The sequence below is a fragment of the Salvia hispanica genome, chromosome 1 (assembly GCF_029641045.1).
Source record: "Salvia hispanica isolate PSC_SH4W2 chromosome 1, Shi_PSC_v1, whole genome shotgun sequence".
NCBI lineage: Eukaryota > Viridiplantae > Streptophyta > Magnoliopsida > Lamiales > Lamiaceae > Salvia > Salvia hispanica.
The window spans coordinates 37,192,056-37,212,295 of NC_142692.1; the positions used below are offsets into that span (position 1 = coordinate 37,192,056).

At 38.6% G+C, this 20,240-nt stretch overlaps 3 protein-coding genes across 4 annotated transcripts; all 3 read left to right on the top strand.

Annotated features, from left to right (window-relative positions):
• The first annotated feature begins 8,340 nt into the window (after positions 1-8,340).
• LOC125223637 (large ribosomal subunit protein uL6) lies at positions 8,341-9,933 on the top strand. Its single transcript, XM_048126874.2, has 3 exons — positions 8,341-8,781; positions 9,471-9,593; positions 9,682-9,933. The coding sequence occupies exons 1-3, from the start codon at positions 8,407-8,409 to the stop codon at positions 9,766-9,768; spliced, it is 585 nt and encodes a 194-aa protein (XP_047982831.1). The 5' UTR covers positions 8,341-8,406; the 3' UTR covers positions 9,769-9,933.
• Positions 9,934-11,096: 1,163 nt separating this feature from the next.
• LOC125222520 (putative L-type lectin-domain containing receptor kinase S.7) lies at positions 11,097-13,386 on the top strand. Of its 2 annotated transcripts, XM_089063059.1 has the most exons (3): positions 11,098-12,529; positions 12,625-12,783; positions 12,844-13,386. In XM_089063059.1, the coding sequence occupies exons 1-3, from the start codon at positions 11,284-11,286 to the stop codon at positions 13,293-13,295; spliced, it is 1,857 nt and encodes a 618-aa protein (XP_088919185.1). In that variant the 5' UTR covers positions 11,098-11,283; the 3' UTR covers positions 13,296-13,386. The 2 variants fall into 2 exon arrangements, with proteins under 2 accessions (XP_047981138.2, XP_088919185.1); XM_048125181.2 differs by having other exon boundaries at positions 11,097-12,529; positions 12,625-13,386.
• Positions 13,387-16,276: 2,890 nt separating this feature from the next.
• LOC125221864 (uncharacterized) lies at positions 16,277-19,974 on the top strand. Its single transcript, XM_089063002.1, has 9 exons — positions 16,277-16,603; positions 17,205-17,452; positions 17,565-17,710; positions 18,128-18,185; positions 18,292-18,384; positions 18,655-18,753; positions 18,925-19,016; positions 19,146-19,205; positions 19,304-19,974. The coding sequence occupies exons 1-9, from the start codon at positions 16,434-16,436 to the stop codon at positions 19,559-19,561; spliced, it is 1,224 nt and encodes a 407-aa protein (XP_088919128.1). The 5' UTR covers positions 16,277-16,433; the 3' UTR covers positions 19,562-19,974.
• The last annotated feature ends 266 nt before the right edge of the window (positions 19,975-20,240 follow it).

The window sequence follows — 20,240 nt, forward strand, 5'->3', positions numbered from 1 at the left end:
ATAGTAGTAATATATTCATATCATACACTAAAACTTTTAAGTTATGGGTCTATGAAAATGAATATTCATAATTATTATTCTCAAGCATGGAATACACTAATATTCTGTTAAATTAATTGGGATATTGTAATTATGTGATCAGAATTGAACTTAGCATCTTTTATTTACCTATCATTATAAAGAAATTGAAGAACAAAATAAATATTGGAAAGGTGATAAAATGGATGATACATCCACCAAACACGGTATAAGAGGGCTCCACAACTCCACCGACGCAACTCTAAATTCTAAAGGGACCCAAGATTTTATTCTTTTCACTTTTGATTGCATTTGTAGGGAAATATTATATTTTACTTTTTCTGAACTTATATATGCCACGTGCACACAAATTTGGTTTCGATCGTATGCTCAATATTTGCGTATCGATTCTACTTGTACTTGGTCCAATTTTGATCTCAAACGTAAAATTGTCGGTTTGCCAAAGATAAAAATAATTTAAAATCTGTGAAAAATTCTTTGGAAGAGCGAGAAAAAACTAATTTAAACGAGCCTAAAAAGTAATGCTTTGGAACCAAAACCATAAGTCCATAACTATAATTGTGCCAACGGTTACCGGTTATGACTGAGCCAACCAAGGACGAATCTAGTTAAATACTAGATGGGGCAAATGCTTGCCCCTGCTCATATTTAACTACCTTTATATATGTATAATTTGCTATAGAATTTTTTATATCAATCTTCTACTAATTGCCCCTTCTTGAATGTTTAAATTATATTTATGTATATTTTTGCCCCTGGTACTAAGAATTTCTGGCTCTGTCCCTGGTGTCAACGGTTACAAATTCAAAATTAAAATTGTGAATTTATTTGTCGGATAGCTTATGGTTCCATTGTAGATGGAATCGTTGATTCTTGAATTGATGGAAAAAACCTTAAATTTGATTAATGTTCATTTATTATACTTACTTCAGATAGTCTATCAAAGTTCTAACCTAGTACTTTGAAATCAAACCCCCTTAAATTCAAATTCAAATTCAAATTTAAATTCCATGACCATGGACCTTATGGTTAAACTTGATCATGTCAGACATAGTTTTTCATTTGTGATTTAATCTCTCTTTTTCATTACGTATTTTTATATAGTCGTGTATTTTGATAACAACTGAATCTTATATTTGTCCTTTTTTTCCCACACGGTGTACAACACCATGATATGAATTAATGTGCTTTATGATGGTGTATTATTAGTTTAGGTATTATAGTGTGGTTTAATGGCCCTAAGAAAATGATTATGTTTGTACTTTTCACAATTAAATAAAGCACAAATAATATCATAGATTGACACGTTGCGAGTACGAATTCGATGATTCTTGATTATAATATATTAATATGATTGGGACAAACTTTTGAAAAATTCCAATAAAAAAAGAATCGAATCCAATATTAAATTCTTACCAAAAAGAAGTCCGAGTCATCAGTTCTTATAGACATATTCTTCGAATTAAAACGATTCCAATATGAACAAAATGATTGAGTGAATTAGAAGATAGTAATATAAAAAATTCAAAATAAAGCCTTTTGTAAATAATAAACGAAAAGCACTAAACTAGGTCCTATTTCACAATTTACAATTTAAGTTACCACTTTAATATGTGGTGCACATTAGTTTTCTTAGCATATGGTTTCGCCTTGTTCAATAAGTATCATCCTCAAATGTACTTATCTTTAAATATTGTGAGGATAAGCATCATAGCAAATAAGAGGTTATTAAAAATAGTGGATAAAATTTATTATTGTTATAATAATAATAATTAATTAAATATACTACGTTTCTGATATTGACATAGAGTGAAATTTATACTCAAACAAAAAGAATGACATTGATTTTAGAAGCTAGTTTTTTTTTTTTTTATATACGAGAGAAAAGGCTCAAACCGCTTAGAGATCAGTGAGCAAAGGAACCAAAGTTCAGTATCAACAAACTAGCCCAAGAAAACAAGCAACAAAAAAACCTCAAACCAGAAAAAGCAAGCTAAGCAAAGGAAATGCACCCCTGAAGCAGAACAAATAAAACAAAAACTAAACAAACATCAACCAACTAACTAGGAGGCAGAGCGAGCTATAATGCACCTTTATGTTTATCAGAGTTGCTTCTGTGATTATGCTTCGTCCATCGTCTAGCTTTAAGTAAGTCCTCACACATTTGGCTCGGTGAGAAAGGAAATTCGGGGCACCATCCTTTAGTCCATGCTCCAAGCCTCCAAATAATGAGTCTCTTCTCAGTTTCCCAGTTCGGTTCCATTTTTTGAAATATAACTTTATTTCTGAGCCACCAAATAGACCATGAGATCACATAGAATAAGGAACTCCAAATTTAAAGTTAAATATCGTAAAAGGTGCATCCATCCATGTAAGGAAGCAAGCCATCAGATCTTTGGGGAGACAAAAAGCAAGGTTCCAGCATTTGCATCCGAAATACCACAAGCTACTAGAAGCTAGTTTAATTGAATCTTACCCCCCTTTTCCATGTCATTATTCAAATTCGAGTTTAAATTTCACTTGATTTATTACCTGTCAACGCAATTATCAAATACCTGAAAAATGAACATAGAGCATGCTCTACTTTTTTTTTAGAAAAGGAACATCTATGATGTTGAAAATTTTTTTTTTAGAAAAGGAACATCTATGATGTTGAAAATTATATTTATTCTCATAATTGTAATTGTATGTGTATGATAAATTGTGTTGAGGGAATGGCCAAGGAAATTTTGGCCATTTGAGTTTTCAAAAGGAGCTTTATATTAGATTGAATGGTCAAATACATGATTTGGTTGGTCTTGAGGCCATTGAAGAATTTGCCTCACGGCCTTAACTGATGTAACATAAATTAATTAATTATGAGTTAAAATGTCAACAATTAGAGTTTACTTTTGTGGTCATAACCTTTGTATGAGTTTAAATGTCAACAATTAGAGTATACTTTTGTGGTCATAACCTTTTGTATGAGTTAAAATCTCAACAATTTTAGTATACTTGTGTGGTCATAACCTTTGTAAATTGTCTCTTTAAAATCCAAGTGTGCAATTTTGTGTCATTTTATTTATACGAGCATCATTCACGTAAGTGGTTCCCGTTATATATATTTAGTTGATTTTAGTACTTTCAAAAATTTTACTGGCAACATTAAATGAAATAAATTATATAAAATCTCAATTTATTTCGTTAATCATTTATTTAAAATTATAGAAAAAATGATAAATCGAGTTTGATTTTTGGTAATTTGTAAAATTAAAAATTCAGTAAAATTTTTTAAGTATTAGAATAAATAAATATTTGAATAAAGATAATACACTAATACACTATACATTTCATGTATGGCGTTTTCTCGATCCAAAAAGCACAGTCGCTCAAATCATATTGACGAGCTAAAGTTACAAGTTACACATTAAAAGAAAAGATACTGACAAAGCAACAACACAAAAGATTATGTAACAGTGATATGCATAAAATCAAAAACACTAACCTACCAAAAAAATGCTGTGTATATTCCCTTATGTACAAAATAAGCATGTTGAATATATAGAAAACTATACCAAATAAATAAATAATACTCCCTCCGTCCCCCATTGAGAGTCACACTTTTCCATTTCGGTCCGTCCCCAATTAAGAGTCACACTTCATTTTTACCATAAATAGTAAGTAGGTCCCACATTCCACTATCTCAATTCACTCACATTTTATTATAAAACCAATATAAAAAAATGGGTCCCACATTTCACTAACTTTTTCAACCAACTTTTCTTTACATTTCTTAAAACTCGTATCCGGTCAAAGAATGACTCCTAATAGGGGACGGAGGGAGTACAATACTCCTGTACTATATGATAATACTAATAACTATTCCCTCTGTCCCACTAGAAATGAAACGTTTTCCTTTTTGGATTGTCCCATTAAAAATGAAACGTTTCTTACAATAGAAATAACTTTATCTCTACTCTTTCCTCTCTCTTACTTTACTCTCTCTTCTTTAACTCACAAAACAACATTACATAAAATCTTGTGCCGAAAAGCAAACGTTTCATATTTATTGGGACGGAGTGCTACATAGTATATATAAGTACAATTTCTTAGGTACAACGTAACTGTCGTTCACGTGATTAATATACTAGATCAATGCTATGGTCAGCTTTGCTTTGAGCCAAATCCTTCTAGATTACAAAAAATGTTTGGCTTAATTTCATTGTTTTGCTTCAATGTAGGATATATTATTAAATGAAGTATCATGATTAATTTATAATTCTACACGTAATTATGAGAAAGGCTCAAACGTTATAATATACTAATAATGTATATTTTTCTTTATAACATAGAAACATTAAAATATAGTATTATTGTAGATGTATGTAATTATTTATGTGTATGAGAGTGACATATAGCTTAGCTAGGTGACATGAAATAATGGTTGGCACACCCAGTTAGACAAAATTCTATGAAAAAGAGAATATGGATACAACATAACATCTCCCCTAAATAATAAACCAAACTCATTTTCTTCTAGAAACATTAATTTGACCATTCTTAAAATAATTATATCAATAATACCTGCACATACTTTATAGTGCGTGCTTGTTTGTACTATTATATCATATCATATGATTAGTATCTCATATTCCTTTTTTCCTTATTTTACAGCACAATTCATTTTCTTTAAATAAAAAATAAATTAATGTTTAACTAATCTTTTCTAATTACAACTCATTTATACTCATACTAAAGCATTTAAATTTCAATTCAATTATCAATTACAAAATCATTAATCAATAGGAAAGTAAATATTAGCCTTATAATTAAATTTTACTCGTAATAAGAGCAGCCGCAGCGGTGAGAATTTTGGTGCTCGTCCGTCCGTGCCAGCGGCACGGCGCTGCTCTTAGCTAAGAGCACGTCCGTGCCGCTGAGCAGCCCTACGTGGCACGCTCTGATTAGCCAACGTCATAGCCGTTGGCAAATTCGTTTTTTTATTTTTATTTTTAAAAAAAATTGAAATTTATTTAAAAAAATGTTTTAAATAAAAAAAAATATTTTCCCACTTCCCAAAAAATTATATCCGTTTTCTACCCACTTTTAATTTATTTTTCAATTTTTTTTCCCTAAAATTCACATTTTCATTTATAAATACTCCCACTTCAACACAAAAAAAATCACATTCTCATCTATTCTATCATCATTCATCTACACTCTCTCATCTTTTTTCCTCATACTCTCTCATCTAAATTCCCATCCCACTACACAATGTCCGGCTCCGGCGATCACCCCTCCGGCAATCGCGGTTGAAACCACAATTGGTTCGACTCCGAGGCCGGATATAGTCCGGAAACCCAATTTACGGCCCCTCCTCAAACCCAAGGTTCGCAAGCTCCGGGTGGCTACCGTCCTTACCCGTTGCACGGCCTAAACGCCCCCGGGTTCGGGTGGGCACCCGAACCCGGATCGGGAGGGAGCAGCAGCTCTACTCCTATTCCTATTTCTGTTCCTACTCCTCCTGTTCGTGGCATCCGCACCCCGTACACTCCGGGTGAGATGATGGCGATGTTCAAAGCCTACTTGGCAGTCTCCGAAAATCCGGACATCGGCACGAACCAAACCGGGGATACGTATTGGTGGCGCATCACTCGCCTCTACAATGAAACCCGGCCGGCGGGACCATATATCGCAATGATAGTATGGTTCGCAATTGCATCTACAGATGCAACGAGGCAATCGGGAAGTTCCAGGGGATTTACCTCCAGGAAGAGCGGTCGACGGGGAGCGGCACGAACGAGCTCAACATCATCACTGCCGCTTTGGCGGCATACCTACGGGAGGAGTTCAAACCGTTCAAGTACCTCGATTGTTGGCAGGAGGGGCGCCAACACCGAAGTATAGGGGCGGCATAGTAGCATCCTCCTCCAGCAAACGGTCCAGGTCGGTTGCCCTATCCGACGGCGCCTCCGATGATGTGGCTACCCAGCTTGCCGGAGCTAACTTGGGTAGCCCCGACGCTGGCCCGAGCAGTTCCCGCCCGCAAGGAAGGAAGAAGGCGGCGGCCAACCGCCCCAGCCGTCGCGCCTCGACTCCATCCGCCCCCGCCCCCGCTCCCTTTGTGCCTCCTCCATCCCCGAACAACACGTTGTTGGCCATCTTGAGTCAACTCTATATGAACGATACGTCTCGGATGACTCCGGATCAACTTGCAACACATAAGCAAATGATCCGGGATCTCAAGAGGCAATTGGGGATAGAGGACTAGTCTTCCACGTGTGTAATTATTAATTTGTAGGATTTTAATTATGTATTTTTTATTTTCTAGGATTTTAATTATGTATTTTTATTTTTTAGTATTTTAATTATGTAATTTTTATTTTTTAGGATTTTAATTATGTAATTTTTATTTTTTAATGTATTTTTATAATGTAGAAATGTTTTTAATAATTGGAGTATTTAAATTGAATAATAGAATGGTGGGACCCTTGAGCTTGTCCTTAGCTAAGAGTACGGATGTGGGTGTTGTGCTTTTAGTTAAGAACAAGGAGTAAAAGTGGGTCCGGGTCCACTTCCGTGCTCTTAGCTAAGAGCACGGATGGGGATGCTCTAGTCCTGAGTGTATCTTAATCCAAGGGGGAAAGATTGTGAAATAATCAAAGCAGAGGTTGCCCATGTGATTTCAGTTGCTGGTTCTAATTTTTTATGATTGATTTAAGACAAAAAAGTGACATGGAGAGAGAAATGTTTTTAAAGCGGGGAGCATATGGGAGGAAAATAAGTTGCTTGTAGTAGTCTACTTAAAGCAGTCTATTTTGTTTTTTATATAAAAAATAATTTATTTTAATACTGTATTTAATATTTTTGTTTTTGCAATAAAGTAACTCTAATTTTTACTAACAATAGTTCAATCATCTAGAAGTTAAGATGGATCATTCTCAAGTCCGTTAATCAAACCACAATAAATTTAAACCAGCTTTCACATATATCTTTGATATCACACATTTTTTGTTACTCAACAGGCTCGTAGTCCGATAACTTGCATTCTCATTCTTGTTTGATGTTAAAAACATTACTAACTCACATTTGGGACTAGATTGATTAATCAAACCATGTAAAATCTTTGTCTCTTCAATTTCCATGTACACAGTGTATCGAATTGATTATGAGATTACATGTTAAAGTTGAACTTGTTCAATTAACGAGCATATCTGATCCCATTGTTCACTTATTAAGTTACTAAATTAGTTGACCCTCTAAGAAAAAAAATATAAATTGGTTGATGATAAACAGCTAGAAGATGTTAAGTGATTCATGATCAAACTAGTTTATTACGACCTTTATGTTTGAAATAAGCTTTTATTAGTACTATTATTATTTCCGTGTGACAAGCTGGTTGCCTTTTCGTATACTCATTGACCCTTTGTTTATTCTGCCGACATATATGAGATATAAATCAATTTTATTTTCCCTCACCGATTAATACTATTAATTAAATTAATTAGCTTACGCAGTTTCAACGTTAACAACAATAATAAAATTCTAGTATTCATTACTAAAATTTCCTTTCCTATATTCATTAGTTGGAACAGAGAAATAAAAAAAAAATACAAAAATCGCATTAAGATGAATACACTACTTAAGTCTCAAAGGCCCATCTTAACTTTTATTATTATGGTGCTGACTCTCAAGTGTCACGCTGTCCTAATATTAACTTAATGAAGGGTGGTGCTTAGTTTATTTTATCTAAGTCAAATAGCAATTATTCAATCTTCAAGGCATATTTGACATATATATGTAACGACTTAGATTATATTTTCGTCCATTTAGCAAATAAGTCTATATGTAACGACTTAGATTATATTTTTCACTAAAAATACTTCTAAGCTTTTTCCGTCGATCTATCTCTTACTTTATCAATTTTTCATTAAAACTCATGTCGTTCATAATTAAGATTAACCGTGCATGGATGTGAGTTATGTGAAATGAAAAATCAACTAAACATAATATACTTTGTTATTTTCCTAATGTATAAAAGGTGTTTATAAAATCAGTAACACTTATTGTGGTATCTAGTGCAAAATTAAAATTAGAATTTGAGAAATCATTAAAAAAACAATCATGTCATTAAATTGCTTTGAATTTGCTCGAACCAAATATAGCCCAAAATCAAATAGGCCGACCCAAAACTAAGTGGGCCCTTCTCCATCTAAATAAGCCCATTAACCTAAGAAGGCCCATACAGTAACTAAGCTCAAGCCCAAAGAGAAAGTAGGGTTTAGCTCTTCATTTTCTTGTATATATCGTCGTCTCTCTCTAAACCAAACCCTCCTCTGCAAACCCTACTTCTTCAATCCGCACGCCGCCGCACTTCCAACCGGAAAAATGAAGACAATCCTGTCGTCGGACACCATGGATATTCCCGATGGCATCAAGATCAAGGTGAAGGCGAAGGTGATCGAAGTGGAGGGGCCCAGGGGCACGCTATCGAAGAATTTCAAGCATTTGAACCTCGATTTCCAGCTCATCACCGACGAGGAGACCGGGAAGAAGAAGCTGAAGATCGACGCCTGGTTCGGAAGCCGGAAAACCACCGCCTCCATCCGTACCGCGCTCAGCCACGTCAACAACCTCATCAACGGTGTGACCAAGGGATACCGCTACAAGATGAGATTCGTGTATGCTCATTTTCCTATCAATGCCTCCATCACTAACAACGGCACCGCTATTGAGATCCGTAACTTTCTCGGAGAGAAGAAGGTATCATATTTTCTGCTTTACTCAATTCATTTTTGATTACTAAGTATTTATTAGCAATTTTTATTTATTTTCACGAAATTTATTTGTATCAGCGCTGATTTTGCTGTTGCTATTGCTGATTGTTGCTTTTTCTATTTGATGTGCTGGTTTTGTACTGTTTCTGAATATACGTTTGAAGCTTCAACTGTCTTTTGCAATTAATTTGTTGTTGATTCGATATGCTAATCTAGAAATGTGATTGAAATGAGTAATGTGAACTGAATATTTATATACTAGTGGTACAATTGCTGGTGTTTTGATTTTGAACTAGCTGTTTAATTGATTGTTACAATGTTCATATGTTTTCATGAATCGTCACTGTATTTGTTTGTGCCATTGCAGCTTGTTTGATTACTCTGTTAATTCTGCTTGATTGTTAATGTTTCTTATGTATCAAAGATTAAACTGATAATGTTTCTGTATCTGTGCACAAATGTATATGTTTTGAATATGAACTAGCTGTTTTTATGCTTTGCATAATGTTCACATCCTTAGTAAATGTAGTGGAGTATAGTAGATCATTTTGAGTAAATTGTCTTCTTTATGTTTCGATACATTGATTTCTTGGGTAATTGAATAGTTCTCCACTACTATTACTTATTTCATTTAGTTTAGCTGTGTTGTGATTTGCATTTTGTCTTCTACAACAGGTGAGGAAGGTTGATATGCTTGAGGGAGTGTCGATCGTGCGATCTGAGAAGGTGAAGGATGAGTTGGTGTTGGAGGGTAACGACATTGAGCTCGTTTCTAGGTCTTGCGCCTTGATTAACCAGGTAAAATGATATCCAGAAACTCATATTACAGTTTTGATACTTACTTGCTCTTTTATCCTAACCACCACTCATTTTGTTTCTTCGACAGAAATGCCATGTTAAGAACAAGGATATCAGGAAGTTCCTTGACGGTATCTATGTTAGCGAGAAGGGAGCCATTGCAACTGAGGAATGAAGTCAGATATTTATGTTTCAATCAGTTATTCCCATTTTCTTGGTCTTGTTTTCCTGCTGACTTCTCAGACTTATATAGAAGATGAATCTCCAAATTTTGTGTTGTCACAGATTGACTCTATTGTTATTGTTTTATGGTATTCTAGTTTTATGTTGCCTTTTCTAACTATAGGAGTTTATTTTTATTCTACTTTTTCACAGAATTTTAATAGTGCTAGTAATTTTTAACAGTTACTACAGATTTAGGAGTTTCTTATAAGTAATTCCTATCTTAATTTATACCATTTTCTTCAAAACAAAGTAATTTCTACCACTATCTTGAAATCACAAGTAATTTATACCTCATTATTTTTGTGACTATTTTTCGTAGGTGAGCCTTGATTTGATAAAATTTAATTTTTGCAATTTGCCTTCCTAATATTATGAAAATACACTGAAAATTGTGTACCTAATAATTTTAAAGAACTGCGGTTGCATTTGTATACTTGTTTATGTGGATGGATACCAAATGTGTTGTTTAGATGACTCAGGTTTGGGCACACAGATTTAGTTTTTGTCTAGATTGTTTTTGCTCTATCTTCTTTGTGGTTTGTCTTCATTTAACACATTTTATTAACCTTTAATAATTGTAGATAAGATATGGTCACTTGTTATAAACAAAATGAAGCCAATAATTAGGCTTGTTTTTTGTGACAATCAGAATCTGAAACTACTATTTGTAGGCCTGTTCAAATATCTTATAGTACTACTACTACTTAGCACTTTAGATTTTAAATTTATTAATCATTCATGAGTGTATAATGCACCTAACTTCCACTCATCAATTACTACAAAATATCACATACAAAACCTAACAAGTGGGTTAAACACTATCATTTGCATAATGGGGACGAAAAGGTAAGCTTGAAAATTGAAATATGCTTGTATGCATGACTAATTATTGAAAAAAACCCACGAAATTTGATTAAATTTCAAATAACTTTAAAAAAATTCATGAAATATGATTAAATTTTAGTAATAGTTAACTATAAAAATAAGCCGAAATAGGTTGTATGCATTTGGATTTTACGTGTAATTATCTCACGCCAACAAATTTTGATCACCTATGTGTGAAACTTATATTGTTAATGATTATCAACCAAATGATCTTGTTCTCTTTATGAACAGACGATATCGTTTAACTCATCGAGAGTGACATCTACTACTACAATATAATGTTTCGGCTTTTGTATCAGAATTCAGATACAATTCCATCAGGAATGTCCTTTGTGAGATAAGTGCAAATAAATCAGAACTTCATGCACCGATTTATGAAATTCTGGAGTATGATTTTTTCTCTTATATTGTTTCGACCAGGCTTGATTTGATATTGACACTTATCGCTACCAAATTATTGATAGGAATAGGACCACACTAGTAAAACACCATACATACGTCTCTTCCTCAATCCTATCACATGGCCATGTAAATGCAAAATCATCCTCTTCTTCTTCTTGTTCGATTAATTTCTTGAATCATGTTACATCTCTTCATATCAATCATCCTATCCTCCACAATCCTAGCCCAATCCTCCCACAACAACCACAAGCCCGGCCCCGAAATCACCCTCAAAAAGAGCCTCTCCTTCCCCACCTTCGGCCCGAACAACATCAACCAAGACATCACCCTCTTAGGCAGCGCCGCCATCCCTCCCCAAGCGGGCTGCATCCAAATCCCCGACCCCGAAAACCCCCACTCCTCCGCGGGCCGGGCCATCTACGCCTCCCCCGTCCGCCTCTTCGACCCGAGCTCCCGCCTCCCGGCCTCCTTCGAGACCACCTTCTCCTTCCGCATCCGGGGCCCCACGTCCGGGGGCCTGAGCTTCGTCATCGCTCCGGACGAGCTCACCACGGGCCGGCCCGGCCCGTGGCTCGGCATGCTCAACGACGCGTGCGAGGACGACCTCAAGGTCGTCGCCGTCGAGCTTGACACCCGCATGAACCCCGAGTTCGGCGACCCGAGCGACAACCACGTCGGCGTCAACCTCGGCAGCATCGTCTCCGCCGCCTCCGCCAACGCCTCCTCCGCCTTTGGCGTCCGCCTCAACGACGGCGAGCTCCACCGGGCCTCGATAACCTACGACGGAACCAACAAGTCCTTGTCCATTTTCATCGGGCCGGGCTTGTCCGATGAAAAAGCCCGGCCCGAAAACACAGTATTTTTCAACAACATTGATCTCTCACCTTATTTGAACGAATACATGTTTATAGGATTCTCCGGCTCCACCGGCGACGACAGCCACCCTCAAATCCACAGTGTTTGCTCTTGGAACTTCAGCTCCGCCACCCGGGCTCGCCTCCGGGTCCCCTCGCCGGAGAGCTGCGCGAGCAAGATAATGGTCGGAGACGACGGCAACATTCCGAGCAAAACCCCGAGCAGTTTCTATATCTTCGTCGCCGCCGTTGCTCTCGTGCTGATGATCATGATCAGCTTGTTCTTCAATCGAAAAAAGGGGGAGAGTTACGAATTCTCGGACGAGATGGCGGTCGTAGGCAAGGAAAAGAAGCGGCCCGTACCTCCGAACCGGGCCCGGAAGTTCAGCCTTGCTGAGATTCACTCAGCCACAAGAAGATTTGGTGAATCCCAAGTTCTTGGTAGTGATAGGAATAGTGTTACTTATAAAGGGAGCTTGTTGAATGGATCCAATGTGGTGGTGAAGCGGTTTTCGAGGGAGGTTGTAATCCCGGTTCGTCGGAGAATGATGGAGGAAGTTAAAACGATAGGTCACTTTATACTCATATCAAATACGGAGTAGTATTATTATAGATGGAATTTTAGAAACAAAAATATCATTTTATTTTTATTTTATTTGGCACAGGTAAAATCAGGCACCCGAATATAGTTCCTGTAAGGGGATGGTGCTTTGATAATCAAGAAACTATAGTATTATACGAGTTTATCGGAAATGGGAGTCTGGACAAGTGGTTGTTTGGGTTCGGGGTAGTGCCTTGGACGCGGCGATTCAAGGTGGTTAAGGACGCGGCCGAAGGGTTAGCGTATCTCCATTCGAAAGGGCTGGCCCACAAGAATGTGAAGCCTAGTAGTGTGTTCATTGATGTGAGCTTTAGGGCAGTATTAGGGGACTTCGGGTTCGTGTTGTCGCTGGGTGAGGCGTCGGCTCGGTTCGAGGCGATGGTTAGCCAGAAAGTGGATATTTTTGAGTTTGGGGTTCTGATGATGGAGGTTGTGTCGGGTCGGGGCAGGGAGACCGGGTTGCTGGATTTGGCGTGGGCGTTGCATGAGAGCGGCGAGAAGGCCAAGCTAGTGGATCAGAGCGTCAACCCGGATCAAGCGGTTCGGGTCATGGATGTCGGGTTGATGTGCACGTTGAATGAGAATAGAGGGAGGCCGAGCATGGAGGAAGTGGTGGGGTATTTGAATTCGGAGACACCGTTGCCCGACCTGCCTACCACCCGACCCGTTTCACTCTTCCCCTACAGCAGCACTACAGGGTTATGCAGTGCCTACTCTTGTGCTTCATTCAAATAACGTCTCATAATATTTTTGTATACAAATACTCCTATGTGAAATCCAATTTTTACGAATAATACTAAGCTATAGCTATATTATTTTGTAAAAAGTGCTACATACGTAAATTGTTTTGTAGAATTAAAAATAAGCTATATAGGTTTGTTAATTCTTAACACTTGTTTAGCGTTACAAAAAGTATTCTAAAACACCATATGAGCGTAATGTAAATTGCTTGAAAATTTTTGTATACAAACACTTGAGTAAAAATTTGTATAAATTGCCTGAAAATGTATTTAGCCCTTATCAAATTAATGCTTAAAAATTAGGATCGTAAAATTAGTTGAGTCTCATTTAAAGCTAGAAAAAGTACTAATTCTAAAGCAACAACCTTTCTAATCACCATATTATCTAAAATTTATTAGAACAAAATTAACTATTGATGCTAAACATGAAATACTATAGATTATGCAGATCATATCCGGCCTCTAAACCCCAAATATGTAAGGTGTTCGGTTGCCAAGATTAAATCCCATGATTAAATTTGTATCATGTTTGGTTCATAAGATTGAACCCTACAATTTAATCCTAGATGGATAGTCACATGATAATTAATCATAGCCTTCCCCCTCCAACTAAAATAATCTCACGACTTAATCATAGATGGATAGTCTCATGATAATTAGTTATGGCAACCGAACGCCACCTAAGCATTTAGCACAATTCTTCACTGATGACTCGAATTCTCGATAATTAGATGAAATCCAACTAACAACCTAATTGATCCTAGAGATGCAATGTGCATATAGTGTGATCTTCGTGCATAAATTGATTATTGAAATTGAGCAAACTTTATTTATTTTTATATATTTAGGTGGTGTTCGGTTTCCAAAATAAGAGCATCTCCAATGGTGCATAGGCCAGCAATAGGCCAGCCATTCTCTCCCCTGCCACGTCAGCAACACTAAAAAATCCACCTGCCACATCAGATTTAGGCCAGCCATAGGCCAGCCGCAATAAAAATAATTCAAAATATACTACATTTACGGAATTAAAATTACGATTAAAATACAGAATTAAATTTACGAGACATATACGGGAAAAATAATCCATTTCATTAAAAAAAAGTACAAAGATTTTTTAAAAAAAAGTACATGATTTTTTTTTTAAAAAAAGGGCTTCAACACACGAGCCCCGCCACTCTCTACTCCTCGTCGCCGTCGTCCTCGCCGCCGCCGCCGCCGCCACCCGTGGTATCTGAGCCCACGTCGGAACCCGCTAGCCGTGCCCTCGCGATTTCCAAATCAACCCGCATGCTCTCGAGCATCTCGTGAAGAAACATCTTCTCCGTGGGGTCAGTGGCGGTCCTCCACTCTTGCAAGACCTTGTACATCTGATCTCGCGTATGGTTACGTGAATGGAGAGTGTACTCGAGTGGGGCGGGTGGGAGGGCGGAGGACTAGACCTCGCGGGGCGATAGGGGGGACGCTTCTGTCCAACCGGGCGGGGGCGACCAGTAAATGAAGGAGGGGATGGAAACTCCTCAGCATCCGGGGGGAGGTCGTGGGATCCGCCGCTGCTGCCGCTGTAGTCGCCGCTATAGTTCAGTCGCTGCTTCTTCGGCCACCCAGCGTCGCACCCCGCTCGGAACTTCTCGGAGTCCTTCAGCAACAAGAAGCACTCCCAGAAGGTGAACTCCTTATACTTCCCCGCCAAGGGGAACTGACTCTCGGCGATCCTCCGGGCGTCGTCCTCATTCTGCCCACTACTGAGCTGACGGAGGGCGTTGGCGTACAAATTCGCAAAACGGCCCACCGCGGCCCTGGTGCGTTCCCACCCCTTCCGGACCTCCTCCCCGCTGAAGTCCTTCCCGTGCGGGCAGTGCCTCCTATAGGCAGCTCTGATCTTCGCCCACATGTTGACGATCCGCTGGTTGTTCGCAACCAGCGGATCGTCGCACACCTCCAACCACCCCCTGGCCACCCCGGCGTACTCATCCTCCGTCCACTTCCTCCGGCCAGGGGTGTCGTCAACAGCGGGCTGCGATGACTCGCCGACCGCCTTGGCCTTCCCCCTCGTCTTCTTCTTCGGCGCGGCCCGCCTCGCTAGAACGGGAGTATCCGGATCCCCGAGATCGATCACCATATCATGCAATGACAGAAGGTCATCGCCAGTGAACTGCGTCTCCACTGGGGTCGACGTGTGAGACGAAGCCGTCAAAAAATCAAGCGAGGGACGATATACCGTGTCCCCTCCCGGTGACCCCTGCATCCCGCCCTGCCACATCATCCCCATCATCTGCTGCAGCATCATCTGCTGCTGCATCTGGGGCATACCCCCCCCCCCCCCCGGGCGCTGACTGCCCGCCTATGGCATCCCCCACGGCATACCCCCCCGGTTCCCCCCCTGCGCCCCCCCCCCCCCCCCCGGCGCACCGGCCATCATCCCCATCATCTGATTCCAAGGGATGTTAAACCCCGGGCCCATCTGCCCCCATCCAGATCCCACAGGTACCGTGGGAGTCTGAGATCCACTCGTCGCTGGACTGGACTCGTTGTTGTGATCCATCGCTCGATGATGCTCTTGTACAGAAAGTTAGAGAGAGAGAAAACTCGTTAAAACAAGTGGTGCAAATGAAAATGAAACGAAAATCGCGTTTATATAGGTTTTTTTTAAAAAAAAACAAAAACAAAAAACAAAAATCGGCGCTGGCCGATCGGGCCGCCACAATGGCGGCTAGCGCTCTCGCCGAGTCCAATGGTTCGGCTAGCCGATCGGCCAGCGCAACGAATCGGCTAGCCGACCATTGGAGATGCTCTAAAATAATATCAAAATATAATCTAGGATTGAGTTTTGAGATTAGTTTAGTCATGTGTTTAGGTATGACTAATTATCTATGATTATCATCTAGATTGAATCTCATGAACCAAATACACTACAAATTTGATCCCGGATACACTCTTGCAAATCGAACACCACATATAGTACTACGTGGCTATGTCATAACACGTGTACAATTTCTCTCCATCAAATTTTGTTCTCTCTTTGTCGACAAGGAGTCTCTCTATCTCTCTTGTTCGACAAGCCATTTCTGGGTTTAGCTAAGGGCTTTTGCCGATTAACATCGCAAATCAATTCACTCAGATTTCCAATTCTAAGATGAATATCATCAAATCCAACTCTCTCAACAAACTCTGCGCCGCGAGGTACCTCCGATCGGCGATCGATTCACGCGGAATCGCCACCGCTCCTCCGCGCTTTCTCAGCTCTCCGACCTCTCGCTTTTCGACCGTCCGCCACATTCGTCATTTGCGCGACCCCGACATGAGGTAGTATTTCTGAATTCTGATGGCATTTTATGTAATTATTGTAGATTTTCCCTCTCACATTCCGTTCTTCTGTAGCTCGTTAACTTCATTTGTTGCGCATTCTCATCTATTTATTGCTAGCTGCTGCTAAATCACCGTGCGATGTTTATGCGACATTTGCGATTTACTTCGTCTTGGATTTTCTTCATCTTCTAATGATTTTATCTATCTGATATGAAGTATAGTATATTCCAATTGCTCTATGTTGGTTGATATGAATTAGTCCTATTCCTGTCGCTCTATGTAATTACTGTAGATTTTCCCTTTTACATTTCGTTATGCTGTATTTACTTTATTTGTTTGTTCGATATGCATTCTCATCTATTTATCTGTAGCTGCTGCTAAACCACTGTACGATATTTATGCGACATTTATGATTTACTGTCTTGGATTTTCGTCTTCTTCTAATGATTTTTATCCATCTGGTATGAATTCTATTATCCTGTCGCTCTATGTTGGTTGATATTGCTCGTGCTGAGTATCACCTATGACTAAATCGATTTAATATTCAATAGAAAGTTTTAGGCAGTTTGATAAAGTGTTGTGGTAAATTCTGATGAAGGTATGAAACCACACCGCCCATAAATTGGGGAGTTCGTATTGTACCAGAGAAGAAGGCATATGTTATTGAGAGATTTGGGAAGTATTTGAAGACTTTGCCTCCTGGAATTCACTTGCTGGTTCCAATGGTTGACAGAATTGCTTATGTGCATTCACTAAAAGAAGAGGCAATTCCTATTCCTGATCAATCTGCTATTACCAAGGACAATGTCAGCATTCTAATTGACGGAGTCCTCTACGTCAAGGCATGTAGGCATACGATTTTGTGTCTTGTTATTTGACATGCTCATGAACATTATGATCGAGTTTATGAACTGTTCACAACTTCACAGTCTATTTCCTTTTAAAAAATTGCAGATAGTGGACCCAAAGTTGGCATCATATGGGGTTGAGAATCCATTGTTTGCTGTGATTCAGCTTGCGCAGACTACTATGCGAAGTGAGCTAGGTAAGATCACACTTGACAAGACCTTTGAGGAAAGAGATACTCTCAACGAGAAGATAGTGGTGAGCTATATTAATAACTGGTCTTTAATTTCTGCTTCTTTTGTTTAGTAGGAGAATGAGGATCTTTGGCTTTGCTGTCCTAATGTGATGGTTTATGCTTCTTACGGTACCATGTAGTATCATTACTTGTGAAAATTACATTGAACAGCTGATAACTTGTTGTCAACTCTACTACCTTGTTTGTACGTACTCAGTACTACCCTGCACTCATCTATTCTTAAATGTTTTTTAAAGCAAGACCCGGTGAGCTAGATTAAGTTAGTTATGGGATTTGAATAACTCAGATCTGTTTCTCATTAATGCAGTTGTGTACTTGTGTATTCATCTGCATTTTTGCATATAACCAAGAACTGGAGTTGATTTGGCTTGCATCTTACGCACATAGTGTACTGACTATTCTAAATGTGTGTGGTGCAGATTTCCATCAATGAAGCTGCAAGAAATTGGGGTTTACAATGCCTTCGATATGAAATAAGTGGGTAGATTTTATTAGAAGAAATATATAAGGTTGTAGTTGCAAATAATCCTTCAAGTTTCTGCTGCATCTTATTCATTTTCCGGGGTCCTTTTTACCATATTAGGGGATATATCTCCTCCACGAGGAGTGAAGGCTGCCATGGAGATGCAAGCTGAAGCAGAGCGCAAGAGGAGAGCTCAGGTTTTAGAATCCGAAGGTACTTTATTGATTTGCAAGCTGTAGTAATGCCATATCAAGCTCGGAAGTGATGGATTTATTGATTTGCAAATTTTCTTGACATGAAATGATTTTGTTTAATTGATTTATTCCAATTAATACGTCTGAAAGAGGTAAAAGAAAGTATCACTCTTATATGGCCAATAATGAATAATTGCATGCCAACTCATGGTGTTAGCATATAAGTACTATGTAAGAAATTCAAGACGCTTCTTTCCATTCATGAGATTAATTGTCTGATCTTACACAGGAGAAAAGCAGTCAAATATTAATATAGCAGAGGGAAAGAAAACCTCTGTGATCCTTCAATCTGAAGCTGCGAACATGGACCAGATAAACAGAGCTCGAGGTCAGTTATCTAATTCGTGTTTGTTCTTTTCAGTTGGTCCTACAATTTCGAATGATTACTTACTAAATTGATATTTTATGCCAAAAAATGAATTTTTATAATGTTAGGTGCTTCATGTTAAAAATTTAGTCCCTGAAATATGCTTATCCCTTAAAATTTTTGCTATATCAGGAGAAGCAGAAGCTATTCGTGCTCGATCACAAGCAACTGCAGAAGGGATTGCTGTGGTATCAAAAGCCCTCAAGGAACATGGTGGTTTGGAGGTGAAGTTGTCTTCTTTACGGACCATTTACACACACCTTGAGACACACATACACACATTATCTGGATTGTAAGAAAGTATTCTGCTACGCATGATCGAAATTTCTGGCCTTAATGCATCGCGTTTGCAGGCAGCAAGTTTAAGAGTTGCCGAGCAATATATTCAGGCCTTCGGTCAGCTTGCAAAGAAGGTAAGTTCGAAAGATCTATAGCTTAGTGTAATAGTATTAAATCGTCAACTTAGAAATGATTGTTTTATCGAGTTCATTCTTTCATACGATTCTTCAAGGGGACAACTATGTTACTACCCTCGGATCACGGCCAACCTGCCAGCATGATGGCCCAAGCCTTTTCGATATACAAGAACATGATTGGTGATCAGCTTGGCACCCGGCCAACTGAGAGTTCAGGATCGAAAGCTGAAACAGAAGACACTAATTCACATTTGGAGCTTGATGCCAAGAGTTCCCCGACACCTAACCCTGAGGGCGACAAGCGCTTGAGTGCACCTATTTTCACACTACAAAGCACGGAGAACAAGAATTGAAAGAGAGGGCGTCGTAGCTTCGAGGTTCCATTCTTAACTGACTGTTTCCTTTTGAGAAAGCTAATGAACTGATAGCTATTTTTTTGCATAAAGTATATTGCAATCATATCATCTTTTAACTAGGCAGCACCAAAATTTTAGAAAAATAATTGGCCAATTTTCAATATATATTAATCTTCTCTTAGGCATGTAAATCGTACTCGTCTTTTAAAATTTCTTCGTTGATTGGTAATCATGTCGATTTTACTGCATTGTTGCTTGCTCGTCGTGACACTAGAATATTTTCAGGCGAGATTTCTTCCTCGAACCATGTCGTTTCGATAATGATGTTTATTGTATGAAAATAGTAAAAGGTGAAAATAGTGATTTATTTGACAATCGAACCTTTTAATTCAAGTACACATTTTCATTTTCTTCTCTTTGTTTATCGGTTGCATTATTATGATGTTATTTTTACTTCTCGTTGCTTAATAATGCACGGGTTAAGTTTTTAATCTCATTGGTAAAGCAACAATAGTAATAATAGTATTTCATCTTTTTCTAATTCTTTCCCTTTCTCTGCAATAAATTCCCGTCGCATTCTCTTGGCTGCATTTGGTCTTGAGTGGTCCAAACGTAAGATTCCATTTTCTTGATTGGTAAAAAATTTGTGAGCTGTTTATGGTCACGAACTTTAAGA